This window comes from Symphalangus syndactylus, chromosome 3 (genome assembly GCF_028878055.3).
Source record: "Symphalangus syndactylus isolate Jambi chromosome 3, NHGRI_mSymSyn1-v2.1_pri, whole genome shotgun sequence".
NCBI classification, from domain to species: domain Eukaryota; kingdom Metazoa; phylum Chordata; class Mammalia; order Primates; family Hylobatidae; genus Symphalangus; species Symphalangus syndactylus.
Window position 1 is genome coordinate 134,887,198 of NC_072425.2, and position 17,574 is coordinate 134,904,771.

General features: G+C 44.2%; 1 protein-coding gene across 2 annotated transcripts in view; it reads right to left on the bottom strand.

Annotated features, from left to right (window-relative positions):
• The window catches only part of FXYD6 (FXYD domain containing ion transport regulator 6), a 39,577-nt gene that overhangs the window by 1,533 nt on the left and 20,470 nt on the right, over nt 1–17,574 (bottom strand). Inside the window, exons 2-7 of one of the 2 annotated variants that reach the window (XM_055273299.2) lie at nt 4,189–4,251; nt 3,472–3,507; nt 3,274–3,348; nt 2,638–2,674; nt 1,829–1,878; nt 1,278–1,327 (exon numbers count right to left, since the gene is read on the bottom strand). In XM_055273299.2, the coding sequence (XP_055129274.1) occupies nt 1,299–1,327; nt 1,829–1,878; nt 2,638–2,674; nt 3,274–3,348; nt 3,472–3,507; nt 4,189–4,246 (285 nt within the window). In that variant the 5' untranslated portion in view covers nt 4,247–4,251 and the 3' untranslated portion in view covers nt 1,278–1,298. Of the gene's footprint in view, nt 1–1,277; nt 1,328–1,828; nt 1,879–2,637; nt 2,675–3,273; nt 3,349–3,471; nt 3,511–4,188; nt 4,252–17,574 lie in introns of both variants that reach the window. The other variant, XM_055273298.2, reaches the window with a different exon arrangement.

Sequence of the window (17,574 nt, forward strand, 5' to 3'; positions counted from 1 at the left end):
GGACCTCCCCAATGGTTGTTCACAGTCCTGAGCCTTAGGATAAAAGGTTTCTGAGAAAGAACTAATTTGGGAAAAAAAACGAAAAGACATTTCATTTCCAGGCTGCCTCCTCTGAGCCTTCCCAGAGTCTCAGTCTGTGATGAAATAGACAGAACACCAAGCTACCAGGAAGGGCACCTGCCTCCTAGATCGGAATCTTCGTCCATTCGCACTTAGGTGATCACTTGCCTTCAAGAGCCCCATCCAGAAGATGGGAGTAATGAGCTCTGCTCTGCCCATCACGGGCTGCTATGAGGATGCAAAAGCACTTAGGAAAGAATTTAAATGCTACACAGGCACACGATATTGTCACGCACAGTCGAAGCTGGTGCATCGGGCACTTCATCATCCAGAAACCTCTATTAACTTACAATCTAAGATAAACTTATATACCTTTCTATAATGCCTTATTTGTATGGGGGGAAAAAAAAGGCAGAAGTGAGCTGACAAAAGACAAAACTTTTCCCTTAGGATATTCCAGGGCATGTCATAAAGCAAGACGCACAGGACAGAGGGGAGCAGTGGCGCTGAACCACAGCCACAAAGGCCTGAGTTCACAGTCCGGCTGTCACTCTCCACGGGGCTACTCCCTCTGACCTTGGTTTCACCTATAAAATGGGCTAAACCCCACCTGTCCCATCCTCTTTTTCTGGCAGACTCGAGTGAGTCTGTGTGTGTGGCTGCACTCTGAAAACTGTACAGCATTTGCCAGTTACTACTCTCCTGTGCCCACTACGATGAAAAATGGAAACAGATACTAAAATCAGTGCCCCTAAATGTGGAGAGGGAAGGATCATATACTATTTGCTCTACTTTTGGGTAAGGTTGGGCAGTTTCATAATAAGGTGTTTAAAAAAAAGAAGTGGCCCTAAAGTACTTTCTGAGTCACCACGGAAAGCCATTATCTTTATGCCACTTTGAGATTAGGAGCATTTTGCTAACTCTAATTCTCCCCATGTTGCACCTGGGATGACGCCCTATGTACTCGACCAGTGGGCTGTGTGGAAGCCCCATTTCCTGGTGTTGGCATGCATGTGTGTGCGACACCTTGGGTGTTTCTGGTCCTGGTCTCTCTCACAGCCCCTTTCAGACTCCTGAAGGCTCCTCAGGGCAGGGCCCATAATAAAAGCTGTGCCCACTGCAAAAGCTAGCCCCATCCTTCCCGCCTGAACCCCTGTCCAGGCCCTGATGCAGACGGTGATGGCGACAGGGGCCAATCCAGGCAGTGAGCATCTCACCTTCCACCTGATGGCTGCACTTCAGTTCTCTGCTTTCTGGGGCTCTGTTGCTGGAAAGAAAACCAGAATGGATTATAGTGTATAGACTCCTCGCCCCCGTGGGCCACCCCCAACAGCAACTGTGTCTCTGCCTGACTCTGGGGGAGCAAAGAGGTGACAGGCATGGGATTTCAAGTCAGAACGATCTGGGTTCAATCCTGGCCCTGCTACTTGCTGCTTGCAGGAACCTGGTAACCTCTCTCAGTCCCTCGGTTACAAAATGGGGACAGTGATGCCTATCTCACAGGGCTGTGTGCACATTAAATGATATGGGGTCTGTGCCTGGCACAAGCAGATGCTCTGTAAATAGCAGGTGACACTAGTAGTAGCCTGTTTGGTGGAGTGAGGGGGCAATGCTGCAGAGGCCCTGGAGACCCACTCTCCTGGCACTGCAGGAGCATGTCTGGCTGGCCGTAGCGAGGCCATGCACCAGGCAACAGTCCCTTCCTGAGCCACAGAGGGGTCTCTCTGTTCCCTCTTTTCCACCTGGGCAGGTGGTCACGGACAGTTACCATTGGCGGTGATGAGGTTCTCCACCTGGGCTTCCTCGTCTCCTGGAGCCCTGCAGGAGAAAAAGACACACAGCCCCATCAGAGATCTCCAGGGCAGACCCAGAGAGCATCGCTCTGCTCCTCACTGGGGCACAGCTGCCTGCGGTCAGGCTCCTCCAGTGCCCTGAGGGGCTGGAGCTCACTCTGCTGTAGGGTGCATGGGGCAGAGGGAAAGGTCTGGACTGAAGGGTCAGACTCGGAAGGAACTTACAGGTGCCCTTCAAGGGAGGCTAGGACCACATGGGGGCTTGGGTGTGTCCTGCCACAGGCTTTGGACTGCTGGGGTCCAAGCTACCCTTGGCTATTGTAGTAAATTAATGGGGTATGACCTCTATGTGGGAGTAGAAAGAAGGTCCAAGTGTCTATTCAGCTCAAAGAGCCTCATGAACAGGTGACAAGTGGGGACTGTGTCACAGGTCCCCTAGAGAGGACCTGGGCATCAAGAGAGGCCAGGAAGCCCTCTGCTTCCCTTCTCCCAAGCTCAGCTGTCCCAAGGGCCTCCAGAAAAGGTTCCAGTACTTTCTTGTCCACTTCCCCTCCCCCACATATATCAGAAGAGACAGGATGGGCTGACCTTCAATGTTCTGACCTCTCCTTTGCCCCAGAGTCTACCTGGCAGTCCTCAAACTTCCAGCCCTATGCCCCAACACACATGTTCTGCCTCTGAGACAAGAATCCAAAAGAATGCCCATTTGGGGGTCACACACCAGGGGTCCTTTCCTGTCCCACCTAGTGTCACCCCCCCATGTCCACTGCCACAGCATCCTTACCGGGGCTTCTGATTGAAACTGCACTTGCACCTGCGACCTGAAAAGCAAAGAAACCATCCAAGGTCATGCTCCTGGCTTGGCCACAGCAGGGCCAAGGGTCTGTGCAGGTTGTGGGACTATGTAAATGGCACCCCCTAGACCTGGGACAATTTGCACAGCTGCACACAGTGGCCCTCGGATGGGGTAGCTTCTTCTGGGGCAAAGGAAATACATTCTATAGCTGGAATGGCTACAACCCTACAGCCCTCTTGATCATGTGAGTAAAGAGGGATCTGTGCAGATCAGGCTCATGTGGGAACAACAAACTCAGGGGCACATCCCTCGCACACTAGGGCAGCACCTGTCTCCTTCCTCCATGACTGCCCCATTCATGCCCTATAGACACAGCACTGGGAAGCCACCCTGCTCGTTCCTATCTACGCTCACTGTCATATGACATTTTCTTTGTTCCCGCTTCACTGTTTTACTGAGCACTTACTATGTGCCCAGCACTCTACCGGGTTGTGAAGATAACATGGAGGGCAGGCAGCCTCCTTTCCTCTCCAGGAGAGGGACCAGCCAGGCTCTCACACTGTCCCCACCTGCTTAGCAGCTTCAGTCATTGCTCTTACAGAGTGAGCAAAAGAACAAACTTACTTAGGATAAGGAGGATCCCAACCGAGAAGAGGACCACAGCGAACACCAGTCCCCCAATCCTCAGGGTCTGGTAATCTGCCAAAGGAAGCAAGGGTGAGAGAAGAAGGGGCCAGGGAGAGGGTGTCTGTTCCCCCCATCCCTCCTGCCAGGCAGGGCTGCATTCCCCCGACCCCTGCACCCAGGGTTGCCATCGCTCACCATAATGAAAAGGGTCCATTTCCTTCTCCTTCTCAGCTGCTGTAAAAACAAACAGTCGGTCAAGAGAAAGAAAGCTACACAATCTGTTCCCAAATATCTTACCTTGCCTCACAGACCTCAGTCTCCACAAAGGGATTCCGGAGGAGCCCATTAAGCAGAGATGCCTAGAGGTGCACGGTAGGGCAGGCCTGCCAGTTAGAGGGTTAGGGGAACCCTGAGGGCCGAGGTCAGTGAAGGCATCAAGCCTCAATGAGGCTCTGAGTCATGCAACACCCACATTCATTGCCCCTTTTTATTCTTACATCATCCCCAGAAGGCAGGGTCAGTTTTCCTCTTGTGACATACAGAGAAACTGGGACCAGGGAAGGACATATGACTTGCATGAGGCCAGCACTGGCTAATACGGTCTAGAGACTGACGTGCAGGTCTGACTTCCAGGGTTCAGGCCACAAGTCCAGAGGCCCAGTGAGCTTGCGGGGCTTAAAAACCACGCCTTGCCAGACCCTTAGGGGGCAAAGGGGCAGGCTGTGTTGAGGTCTGTGAATAAATAGCTGCCACCTCCACGACTTTCTCTGCTGACTGGAGAGGCCCCTGACTAGACATGAAGAACCTGAGAATCCCCTAGCCCTAATGTCCCAAGGGGCCCAGAAGCTTCCAGCAGAGAGGGCTGGACAGGGTTGCCATCTTGTCACAGCCAGGTCCCAGAGGGGTACTTACCACTGGCCAGGACCGTGGGGGCCAGCAGGCTGCAGAGGAAGACCAGCACCAACTCCATGGCGTCTGGGGACAGAGGGAGAAGAAAATGATTCTCTGGCTAAGAAGCCTCCATCCATCAGCTCCAAGCATCAGCCTGACCAGGGGCCAAGCCAAATCCCCAGCTTTACTCTGCGCTCATGACTTGGTGAGGGTTCAAACAACCTAAGCACAAGCAGTTGACTTTTTTTTTTTTTTTTTGAGACAGAGTTTCGCTATCTTACCCAGGCTGGAGTGCAGCGGCATGATCTTGGCTCACTGCAACCTCCGCCTCCCGGGTTCAAGCGATTCTCCTGCCTCAGCCTCCTGAGTAGCTGGCATTAGAGGCGTGTGCCATCACTCCCGGCTAATTTTTGTATTTTTAGTAGAGACAGGGTTTCATCATGTTGGCCAGGCTGGCCTCAAACTCTTGACCTCAAGTGGTCCACCTGCCTCAGCCTCCCAAAGGGCTGGGATTACAGGCGTGAGCCACCACCAGTTGACATTTCTTGGACTCTTAGAGAATGCTCTGCGTGTATTAATTCAACTGGCACAATTGAGTTAGTACAATTAGCAAGCACTACAACTAACGCAGGCCGAGAACCTGAAGCTTAACAAGGCTCACATGCACCAGAGCGAGTAGCAGGGCCTAGGATCCTAACCCAGCATAGTAACTCTTCCACCATGCTGCCTCTGGGACGTGACTTTGGTGATCTCATCTGTGTCCTTCTCTCCAGGCCACCCTTCTGTGGCCATCTCTAGTTCATTAAGGCCTTCTGTGGCCATCTCTAGTTCATTCTGACAGCCAATACCCCTGTCAGAAATGTCTCTTAATATCAGATTAAATGAGATTAGTAAACCAATGTCCCTCTAGTCTAGCCAGCTGGGTGGGGAGGAGACTTGTGGTTTCCTGGGCCCTGAAGCACTGACAGCCCTCCTTCAGGTACCCCTCACATCCCACCTCAAAAGTCCCCAAGTCAGCTCTTCCCACAGGCTTTGGTTCAGAATCCTCCAGAAAGGTGGTTTGATTCAACAAAAGGAGTTTGAAGGCTGGTTCCATGAGCCTCAGCACCCCAGCCTCTGCTACCCCAGAGGATGAGGTCTCTGCTCAGGAGCTCATCAGTCCTGGTCTCTGGGTGGATGGCCCCAGGTGGGCTATCCTGGTGGAAGCAGGAGGCAGGGCCAAGAGGTGGCACCCAGGGATAGATTTCAATGGCAGGACACACATCTCACTCCTGGGCTTAAAGGAGCACGGTTAAGAGCCAGAGAGGAGACAGGCTTTTCCTGAACCAGGAAAGCCCAAGGCTGGGTGCTGTTTTCCATGTGGGGTGAAACCGGCAGTGGCCTGAACCCCTGGACATCCGTCCAGTCCGGGACCCTGATCGCCCCCAGCACGGTCACTACCTTCCCTTGAGCAAGCAGCCGCCACTGCACTTCACCTCTCGGCCACCAGGGGTCAGAACGACCGCATCCACAGCCACGTCAAGGCCCAAACCTTGATTCAAAAAGCCTTTATCAAAAAGCGGTAATTTGCTTTTAATGCTACCTCATTTCACACTTGTATTTTCCTTGAATGCTATACTGTATTTTATATGTATAAAAATATATGTAACATACACATATAATGAGGCATAGTACTAATAGAAACACCTATAAACCAGCAGCTTAGGAAATAGAGCTTTACAAAGACTGCTGCAGTGACCTCTATTTCCCTCCACCCCATCCCCCTGCCTCTCTCCCAGAGGTGGCCAGTATCCCCCAAAATATATATATATATATATATTTATTTATTTTGAGACTGAGTCTCCCTCTGTCGCCCAGGCTAGAATGCAACGGTGCAATCTCGGCTCACTGCAACTTCCACCTCCCAGGTTCAAACGATTCTCCTGCCTCTGCCTCCCAAGGAGTTGGGATTACAGGCATGCACCACCATACCCAGCTAATTTTTTGTATTTTTAGTAGAGATGGGGTTTCACCATGTTGGTCAGGCTCAAACTCTGACCTTAGGTGATCCACCCGCCTTGGCCTCCCAAAGCGCTGGAACTAACAGGCGTGAGCCACCACGCCCGGCTGAAAATATGTATTTTTAATCATTCCCTTGCTCTTCTTTTAAAAAGCTGCCAATCAACAGACATAAAATTTCAGTTATGCAAAATGAGTAAGTGCTAGAGATCTGCTGTATAACATTGTACAGCATAATTAACAATATTGAATTGCACACTTCAAGATATGTTAAGAGGGTAGATCTCATAGTAAGTGTTCTTTCCACAATTTAAAATATACAATTCACACATCAGGAAGTTTGCCATTTTAAACTGTACAATTCAGTGGTTTTTAGAACATTCACAAAGTTGTGCATTCATCACCACTCTCAGGTTCCAAGACATTTCATCATCCCAAGAAGAAACTTGTATCCATCGGCAGTCACCCCCGACTCCCCTTCCCTTCAACCCTGAAACCATTCATCTACTTTTTGTCTCAATGGGTTTGCCCATTCTGGACATTTCACATAAATGAAATAATAAAATACATGGACTTCTGTGTCTGGCTTTCAAGTTAGCATAATGTTGTCAGGGTTCATCTACATTGTAGCATGTATTCGTATTTTATTTCTCTTTATGGCTGAATAATATTCCACTGTATGGATACTTACCTTGCTCTTTGTTTTAAAAATATATTTAACACATACATATATCTAAATATTATGTTGTTTAGTGCAGCTTTTTTGAACTTTATAATTATGATATCATGTTTATAGTCTTTTGAAACTTGCTTTTTCTGTTCAACATTATGCTTCTGTGGTTCACTGACTTATTATTACATTTAGCTATAGTGCATTCATTTTCAGCGTGGTGTAATATTCCATTGTGCAGGTAAATGATCACGTATTGCTCTAGTCTCCTGCCAATGGATGTCTGTTTTTTTCCCTCAATTTTATGCTATCACAAACAATGGAGTTGTGGACATATTTGTGTATACTGCCCAGGGCACACATGCAAGAATTCTGAGGAAACAGTTTCTCGATTCTTTGATCACCACTCCCATAAGAAATACATTTTACATTGCAACCCAGCATAACATATATTCATGTATACCAGAAGCAATTATCACAAAATAATACTTAGTATGAATGAGATAGTTTATTTTCTATTTTATTCTGTTTCTTTACAAAAAACATTTCCAGGCTCCTTAATGGGTCACACTCGGCAGTTTGAACGGTTATGTTCTAGACATGAGCCTAGGACTGAAATCATTCATTGGGTTGTATAGTATGCAAACTGTCCACTTTACACAATGATTTAAAATTGTTTTCCACAGTGGTCATCTCCATGATAATATCTCACCAGCTGCATATCACTGTCCCCATTACTCTCCAACCTGTTGTGGATATTTTCTGTTGTCAGATATTTTCATTTTTGCCAATCTAGAGGTAAAAGATGGCTATAATGTGATTACACTGTAATAGAAATGGACTTTTTTCTCCATGTTTGTCATTCCTGTCTCTTCATCAATGATATGTTTTTCAAGTGAGTTGACATAATTATTGCTGTTAATTTCTTATTCTGAATACTAAACCTTTGTCATTAAGTATGGCAAATATCCAGTTTGTGGCTTATTTTTTCATTTTTAAAAATCGTCTTCTTTTGAACAGAATTTCTTAATTCTAACATACTTGAATGCTGTGATTTTTGTGTCTTAAGACATCCTTTCTCACCCTGAGGTCAGAGTTTTCATCTAAAAACCCTAAAGTTTTGTCTTTTACATTTACATTTGACATCCAAAACTGATGTTTGTGTATGGTGTGAGGTAGGAGTCTAGTTTTACTTTTTCCCATACTGATAACTTGTACTGTAACCTGGTTCCAGTGGCAGACTGCCTCCCCTTTTGCTCATGATGGGCTATACCACCTTTGTCACGTATCTGATTTCTATTTGGTGTGCATCAGTTTCTGGGCTATCTCTTTGGGTCTACTGGTCAATTTGTCTGTACTGCATTAAAATCGCTGTTTCAATTATGATAGCTTCATAGTAATCTTGCCACGTGGTAAGAGAAGCTCCCATCTTTTTTCTCCTCTTCCCTCTCTTCCTCTTTCTTCAGGAATGTCTTCATTATTCTTGGTTTTTTGCTCTCAAATTTCAGAATTAGCTTTTCAAATTCATCTAAAACTGTTAGGATTTTCATGGGAACTGCAATGGACCTATCTATAGAACAACCTGGGGAGAAATGACATATTTCTGATCTTGAGTCTCCTCTCTATAAATAAATCTTTTGATTTGTTTAGGTCCTTTTCAATAAAGTTCTATAAATGCTTTCATACAGGTGTTGCGCACTTTCTGTTAGATTCATTCCTAAGTGCCTTATCATTTTTATTGCTGCTTTCAATGTCACTTTGTGTGTGTTTTATAATCTTTGCCGGTAGAGAGAAAAGCAACTGATTTTTACATATTGATCTTAAATCTAATAATCTTGTTAAACTCTCAAATTATTTGTAATAACTTACCTAGAGATGCCTTTGGGTTTTCTCTGTAGATATATCATCTTTAAATGATATGTTCCTTCTTTCTAATTCTCACACTGTTTATTTCTATTTCTTTTTTTTTTAGAAAATTATAGTTTTTATTTTATTTTATTTTATTATACTTTTAAGTTTTAGGGTACATGTGTGCAATGTGCAGGTTTGTTACATATGTATACATGTGCCATGTTGGTGTGCTGCACCCATTAACTCATCATTTAACATTAGATATATCTCCTAATGCTATCCCTCCCCCCTCCCCCCACCCCACAACAGGCCCCGGTGTGTGATGTTCCCCTTCCTGTGTCCATGTGTTCTCATTGTTCAATTTCCACCTATGAGTGAGAACATGTGGTGTTTGGTGTTTTGTCCTTGCAATAGTTTGCTGAGAATGATGGTTTCCAGCTTCATCCATGTTCCTACAAAGGACATGAACTCATAACATAAACAGTGTGAGAATTAGAAAGCCATTTTTATGGCTGCATAGTATTCCATGGTGTATATGTGCCACATTTTCTTAATCCAGTCTATCATTGCTGGACATCTGGGTTGGTTCCAAGTCTTTGCTATTGTGAATAGTGCCACAATAAACATACGTGTGCATGTGTCTTTATAGCAGCATGATTTATAATCCTTTGGGTATATACCCAGTAATGGAGATGGCTGGGTGGGTCAAATGGTATTTCTAGTTCTAGATCCCTGAAGAATCACCACACTGACTTCCACAATGGTTGAAATAGTTTACAGTCCCACCAACAGTGTAAAAGCGTCCTATTTCTCCACATCCTCTCCAGCACTTGTTGTTTCCTGACTTTTTAATGACCGCCATTCTAACTGGTGTGAGATGGTATCTCACTGTGGTTATTTCTATTTCTTGTCTTAGTGTACCGGCTAGGAATTCCAGTGAAATGCAGAATAAAAACAATAGCAAACACACATGCACACAACATGTGCACACTCACACACAGTCTTACTACTGATTTTAAATGGAGTTTAATCTAATGGAGTTAGAGTTAGTTTAATCTAATGGAGTCTAATCTAATGGAGTTTAAACTCTAATCCTGGTTTCCAAGATGTTTCTGTTTCATGTTAATTATGAACGAGTGTTCTATTTCTATGGTTTTTGTCCTTAAATCTACCAGTGAAGTAAATTGTATGTATGGATTATCAAGTGTTAAATCATCCCTGCATTTCTGAGATGAAACCAGTGTTTTTTCTGTTTTAATAAACAGATGGATTTGGCTTACTGACATTTTGTTTAGGATTTTTGCATCTATGTGCATGAGTGAGTTTGGGCTGCAGTTTTTATTCTATTGTATTAACCTTGCCTGGTTTGGGGATGGCAGTACTGGCCTCACAGAACAAGTATCCACTCTCCTGCTAGTTCCCTGGAAGAGTTTGCAGATTTGAATAATCTGTTCTTTGAGTGTTTGGTGGAACTAACCTGTAAAACCATCCGGGCTTGGGACTTTCTTTGTGGGAATATCTTAAATGGCCCATTCAATTAATTAATGGTTATGGCACTCTCCAAATATCTATTTCTTCTTTAATAAATTTTGGGAGTTATAATTTTTAAAGGAATTTTCCCTTTTCTGCTTTCAAATATTTTGCCATAAAGTTATGCCCATTTTTTTCATTCCTAATGTTACTTGTGACAACTCCCTTTCTTCTTGGTCAGTTTCACCAGAGGTTTAACAATGCTAATAGTTTTTATGAAGACACCAACTCTTGGTTTTATTAATCCTTTTTATTGTATGTTTTAAAATTTTCTTAATTCTGCCCTATACAATCTTTGGGTTTCTTCTATTGTTCTTTTTTATGTTTATCTTGTTATGTTGGATACCTAGTTCATTAATATTTAGCTTTTCTTATTTTCCAATATAAGCATTTAAGACTGTAACGTTCCCTCTAAGTGCTTTTAAAGTATAATACTAAGAACTAAACAATAATCAAAAACCACACTTCAAAGCTTCTATAATGGGGTGAAAGTATTCCATCATAGTTGGATTGTTGTTTAGTTCTCAGTATACTTTAAACCTCCATTACAATTTCTTACTTTACCTATGCATTAAGAAATATGTGTTTTAAATATCCAAATATATAGTGATTTTTATTTGTTTTTGTTATTGACTAACTTAAGTGCACCAAGGTCAGAAAACATGGTCTGTACGATGTACAGATGCTTTGAAACGTATTGAGACTTGCTTTATGACCTAGTATATGGTCAGTTATTAAAAGAATTATATTCTGTATATGCTCGGAAAATTGTTAATTACTTCATGGTTGGGAAGAAAGTTCTATATGCCTATAAATTAAGATTATCGACTGTGTTTAAATTTCTTTTTGTTTTTTTTTGACTGTTTATCCTACCAAAAATCAAGATTGGCGCTTTAAAATCTACCACTAAGTGGAAGGATTTATAAGTGTATCCCCATATTTGAAACCGAGAGGTTAATCTGATCCGGTCTGCCTGCACTGCTTGCTTTTGGTCACTTGCTTTTTATTATTTTATTTTATTTTTTCCTTTTTCCTTGAAGCTGAAGGCCGTGGTAGCCGAAGGCCTCGCCACTGCATGCTGAAACTTAACCTTCACTGGTTACTTTATAGATAACACTCATAGGCCACCCTGGTAATGGTTACTTCAGTTGTTTTTCAGGAATTTGGGCTAGCTCCTGTCCAGTTCAAACAGGATGAGACCACCCACTCTTCAACCGGGCGTGCACAAGTGCCCCGAAAGGTAGCCTTTTGACATCAGAGAGCTAAAAACTCCACCCTCGGGTCACACTAACGCCACCATTTCCTGTATATATGTCCTATGGAATGCCACGAACCCTGACTACGCTTGCTCAGAATCGGCCATTTCATTTTTCCCCACTGCCAATCCCCTTTCCCTATGCCTCAGACCACCACACTTCCCTTAACAGTAAATATCCCTAAGCCTTATCTTTGGGGAGGTGGATTTGAGAGCTGTTCTCCTGCCTCCCTGCCTGGTGGCCTTCTGAATAATCTTTTCTCCTTTGCAAAATCTGTGTCACAGTGATTGATTTACTGAGATTTATTGAGCGTAGGCAGAACAGACCTGAAGCTGGCGATAACATGTCTCTTAGAATATTCTAACAGATAGTTTAAAACTGTTATTGTCCTGTGAGTTGGGTCTTTTAGAATTATGTAGTGATCCTCCCTGTCTTAAATTCTATGTTACTCTCTACCTTTCTGTGTCCTTATGTATTGTGTGTGCATCTTACAAACAGCAAAGAGCTGGATTTTTGAAGAATTCTGTATTGTCAGGCTTTCTGTATTAATTGTCAAGTTTACCCCATTTAAGTTACTTATTGTGACTACTGATATAGTTGGTCTGCTTTCTGCCATCTGTTTTTTCCCTACAGGAATGTGCTTGTTTCTTTTTCTTTCCTTGCCCTTTCTTTTTTTTGGATTAGTTATTTTTATTTTTTTGGAGAGCGGTCTCACTACGTTACGTAGGCTGGTCTCGAACTCCTGGGCTCAGGTGATCTGCCCGCCTTGGCCTCCCAAAGTGCTGGGATTATAGGCATGAGCCACTGCCCCTAGCCTAGTTATTTTTCTTTTCTTATTCCTTTTCTCCCTCTACTGGTTTAGAAATTATAGAAACTATTTTAATCTTTTAGTGGTTATCTTTGTAATTTTTCCATGTGTATTCAATGTAAAAAAAAACTAAAAAAATCAGAGTTAATACCTATAATAGTTATTTGGGAGAATACCCTCCTTGAAAATACAAAAATACAAATCATCCCCTTCCTGATACATATGTAATTATTGGAGAATATTTCAGTTCTTTTTAAAATTCTATAAAATAGATACTAATATTTGTACTTCATGAAAACTATGTTTGTTTGGATTCACCCATGTGGGTAGTAGCCAGCCTGCAAGACAGCTCCCAGTATCTCCTGATATTCAGATCCTTGTACAGTCCCCTCCCATACTGCACCAGGGTTGGTCTCTATGATCAGTAAAATATGGCAGAAGTAATGGTATGTCACTTTCAATACGAGGTTATAAAAAGCAACACAGCCTCTTGCTCGCTGGCTCTCTCTCTCTCTCTCTCTCTCTTCCCCCCTCTCAGATTGCTTGTTCTGAGTCAAGCTAGCTGTCATGTCTTAAGGATATTCAGGCACCCCTGTGGAGAGGCCCATGTGGTGGCCTCACTCCAAAAGCCTGCTAAGAAATACAGCCTGCCATGAACCACATAAGTGAGCTTGGAAACAGATCTTCCGGCTTCATGAAAGACCTTGAGCCAGAACCACCCACTGAAGATTCTCCCTGATTCCATACCCTCAGAAACTGTGTGAAATATCAAACGTTTGCTGTTTTAGGCTGCTGAGTTTGGAAGTAATTTGCTATGCAGCAATAGATAATGAATTTACAACATATGTACTGATTTGTTCACCATTGTTTTTCAACGTTAGTCATCCTTCAAGCCATTTTCTTTATTCCTAAAGAACATCTTTCAAAATTTTCTTTAATAAAGATCTGTTAGTTAGAAACTCTGTTTCTGTTTATTTGGAAATGTTTTCATTTCACCTTTGTGGCAAGAGACCCTACGGCGATCCCCAGTCATTCCAGCCTTCTAGTGTTCAAGGCTTTGAGTAATCTCTTTCCTTTGAATACTGGCAGGAGCTGCAACATACTTCTAACCAACAGAATGTGGCAAAAGTGGCAAAAGGACAGCTCTCAGATGATGATGTTTTATCATATAAGACTCAATCTTGCAGGCTGGAGCTTGAGAATTTTCTCCCTTGCTGGCTTGAAAAAGCAAGCTGCTATGTCATGAGACAGGCTACGGAGAGGAGCACAGGAAAAGGAATTGTGGGAAGCCTCTAGCAGCTGACAGCTGCCCCTGGCCAGAAGCCAGCAAGAAGATGGGAACCTCAGTTCTTCTGCCACAAGGAGATGAACACTGCCAGCAACCTGAGGGAGTCTGGAGGCAGATCTTTCCCCACTCAATTCTCTTATCAGACCACAACCTTAGCCAGCACCTAGACTGTAGCTCGGTATGACGCTGAAGCAGAAAATTCAGCTAAGCTGTGCTGCCAGACCTCTGAGCTAAAGAAACCATGACATAATAAATGTGTGTTGCTTTAAGCTGCTGGGTCTGTGATCATTTGTTATGCAGCAATAGAAAACTAATACAATCCTATCCTTGAAAGGTAGTTTGGCTATGTACACAATTCTAGGCTGATAATTATTTTTGCTCTGCACTTTTAAGATGTTATTCCACTGCTATCTGGCTTCCATGATTGCTGTTGAGAAGTCTGCTGCTTATATCATCATTCCTTTATAGATGCCCTATCTTTGTTCTCTGCCTCCTTTTAGTTTCTTCTTCTTGTGTTTGCTGTTGTGGGTTTCATCACAAGTCTGAAACACAACATAGAACTGATTGTTGTGGGTTTCATCAGACTTGAAAGTCCTTTACCTATAGGTTCATCCTTTTCATCATTATGAAAAACTCTAAGCCATTATCTCTTCAAATATGGCCTCTCCTCCATTCTCCCCATTTTCTCTTTCTCAGACTGTGACTAGAAGCAGGTTAGACATCCTCATTCTATTCTCCATATCACTTAACTGCTCTTTCATATTTTCCACTTCCTTGTTTCTCTGTGCTACATCCCAGGTAATTATTTCATATTTGTTTTCCATTTTCTGACTTCCTTTTTAACTATATTTATTTGCTGCTTAACCTAGTCATTTACTTTTGTGTTTCAATGGTCATATTATTAATTTCTAAAGGTTCTATCTGGTTCTTTTTGAAATTGAAATTTTTGAAAGGCAATTTCAAATGAGTCTTTGTTGTTCACTCATTTTGTGTTCTCATCTCTTATTCTTTCAACATTTCTTACAGTTATTTTATATTCTGTATCTGATAATTCCAAACTCTTAAATCCTTGGGGGTCAAAATCTACTTTTTGTTTCTGTGCCTCTCAATCACAGTGACTTGTTTTTTCCTGTGTTTGGTAATATATTCGATTGTGAGCTCATATTTGCTAGATTTTAATCTGTGGGAAATTGGCAGTCCTAAAACGGGACACGTTCTTTCAGAGAGCATTTGCTTTGCTTTTTCATGGAGGCTGGGGGCAGCAGATACCAATCTGAGATCACTTTAGCCCCTCTCAAGGGTTCTTGGCTTCATGCAGGTAGTCTCAGGTTTGGCTTCCCAACCTTGCTGGGCTCAGTGCTGATTAGCCTACAGAATGCAGTAATGTCAACGAGGGTTCATTCTAAGAGTAACTATGGCTTAAGTTCTGGCTAAGCTTCACATACTCCAGTGCTAGTTTTTGTTTTGTTTTGTTTTGTTTGAGATACAGTCTCACTGTGTCACTCAGGCTGGAGTACAGTGACACAATCTCGGCTAATTGCAACCTCCACCTCCTGAGTGATCCTCCTGCCTCAGCCTCCCTAGAAGCTGGAACTACAAGCATGCACCACCATGCCCAGCTAATTTTTGTATTTTTAGTAGAGACAGGGTTTCACCATGTTGGCCAGGCTGGGTCTCGAACTCCTGACCTCAAGTGATCCTTCTGGCTCGGCCTCCTGAAGTGTTGGGATTTCAGGCATGAGCCACCATGCCTGGCCCAGTTATCTCACGGGGTTTTTGTTTTGTTTTGTCTTTTTGGTAGTGTTTGGTGTGGGGAGAGTAATGGTGACTTAATTTTGGATGATTTTAATTCCTTCTTTAAACCAAGCTGTGTAATAATAAACCTGGGATTAATTATTTTATAGTGGAAAGTCCCCTTATGATTCAGGCAGTCATACAGTCCTAAAATATCTTCAATCAAAGTATGAAATAAGGTAAGTTTTGAGAATCTGCTATCTGTAAAACACCTCCCTCCCTCCCTCCCTCTCTCCTTCTCTCTTTCTTTCTCCAGTTTACTGCTGCTTCCTAGCCCAAGTCCCATCTCCAAATTACACCTGCTCCTTGCTTAGCCAGTGAGGAGGGAGACTGGAGTCAAGATGTGGAAGGAAGATGAAACAACACATTAAGGCCTTCAAATCTTAGGGGCCATGGTGTGAATATTGGATGTGAGGTGAGAGAGGGAAGGACAAATGGACCAGGCTTCCCACAGTGGCCTCTTGACCAACTCTAGCTGGAAGAGGGATTGCAGTGTTTGCAATAGGGCTCCTCCTGCCCCTGGGAATAGGGAAAGCACATGTCAACGGCTCTGGGCCACCAGGCACAATGGGCAGCAGTTCAGGTTGCTGATGTGCCTTCCCTTCAAACCCCAACAATCACCTCCATTGATGCTCAGGTTCAAATCCATTACACAAGCAAACACTGAACTCCTGGAAAGGGCCATACTATTCTGGGTTCTGCAAAGGATAAGTAGGTGAACAAGACACAGCCTCAGCTACCAAGGAGAGGTAGGATTTGGCGGCAAAGGGCTCTGATCCATCAGCAAATATGAAGAGAACTTCCCAAGAGGTACAGACGCCATGCAACAATAGTCCAGAAAGACAGTGAGAAGGGGAGCAGAGAGCTCAACAGGGAGCTAGGAAAGTTTCCATGGAGGAGCTGACATTCCAGCTGAACCTTAAGAGCAGGGTAGGATTTTGATAGACAGGAGGAGGGAGAGAGTAGAGGAAAGGCATTCTGGTAGAGAAGACAGCATGAGCAAAAGCAGTGAGAGGGGAAACAGAAAGTAGGAATAACAAATGGGATTCAAGTTCAAGATCAGTTCAAGTTGAGCCTTAAGGCATTTCATTCAGTAGTAGCTGTCCAAAGTGGCTTCCCCAAATGAGGTCCGACAGGAGATGGCCTTCATCCACCAGTAATGTCTGCTTAGCCTAGGAGGGAGCTGTGACAGGAACCTACAAAATAGCTGCCATTTCTAGTGTAAGATACCTTCCAAAACAGTGAACAACCCAGTTGGAGTAAAGCATGACGGGGTGGGTGGTGAGAACTCAGATAAGATGGTTGGAATCAGATTGCAGAGGCTCTTGAGTGCCAAGCTAAAGAGTTAAGACCTGCCTTTGTATTCTAAAGAAAACATTTCTGATCAAGTTACAGTGTGAAAAGAAATACTGTCACAAATTTGAAAAGTGACCAATTCTCTACTCCTGCAAGCTGCTGTCCCAGCCTGGGCTACATCAACCACACCTCAGCATAGGCCCCCTCGGTGTGGCAGGAAGGGGGAGGAGGGGGGCCTAAACCCATTTTTAAAAATCTCATCGGTGGTACTGTTGGCGCTGCCCCTGAGTCGAGTGGCCAAGTACATACACAGAACCTTTGAAGGGCCACAGAATGCCTTTGTCTCGCTGCTGCACCCAGCTTGGCTTCCCTTCCCCTCTGCACCTCCCACCCTCCCAGTGACCACACATTCCTTTCTCCCTCCTTCCAGGGAGGAAGCTGGGCTGCTGAAGGCTGGCTGGGGTGGGGAGGGTAAGAGGCTGGGTGGTGACAAATCTCAGTTCTGGGCGAGAGAGTCTAAGGAGTGGATGGAAGAGAGGAAGGAGGAGTCACTGGGGGAAGGAGATCCAAGGCTGAAGTGAGTGGAGAGGGCACAGGAACAGGGCATGCACCGCCACATGTGCACTGGGCCCTGGACCTTTGCCTGGGGGCCTGAGGACCTGGCTTGCCAGCACAGGGGGCCTGAGAAATCATCACTGCTGGAGTGGGGGACTCCCTGGCTGCTTCACTCTCTTGCTCCCCAACTCTTCCCCTCTAGACCATTTGGACCACTCTCCCCATCTGGAGAATGGAACCAATCACACATTGCTGCCTCCTCTAGAGTGTATTATGAGAACGAATTCTGTTTCCGTTCATTTTTCCTCTCCTTTCCGTGCTCTCATTTATCTCCACATTGGCAAGCAGCTGAGGTTTTGGG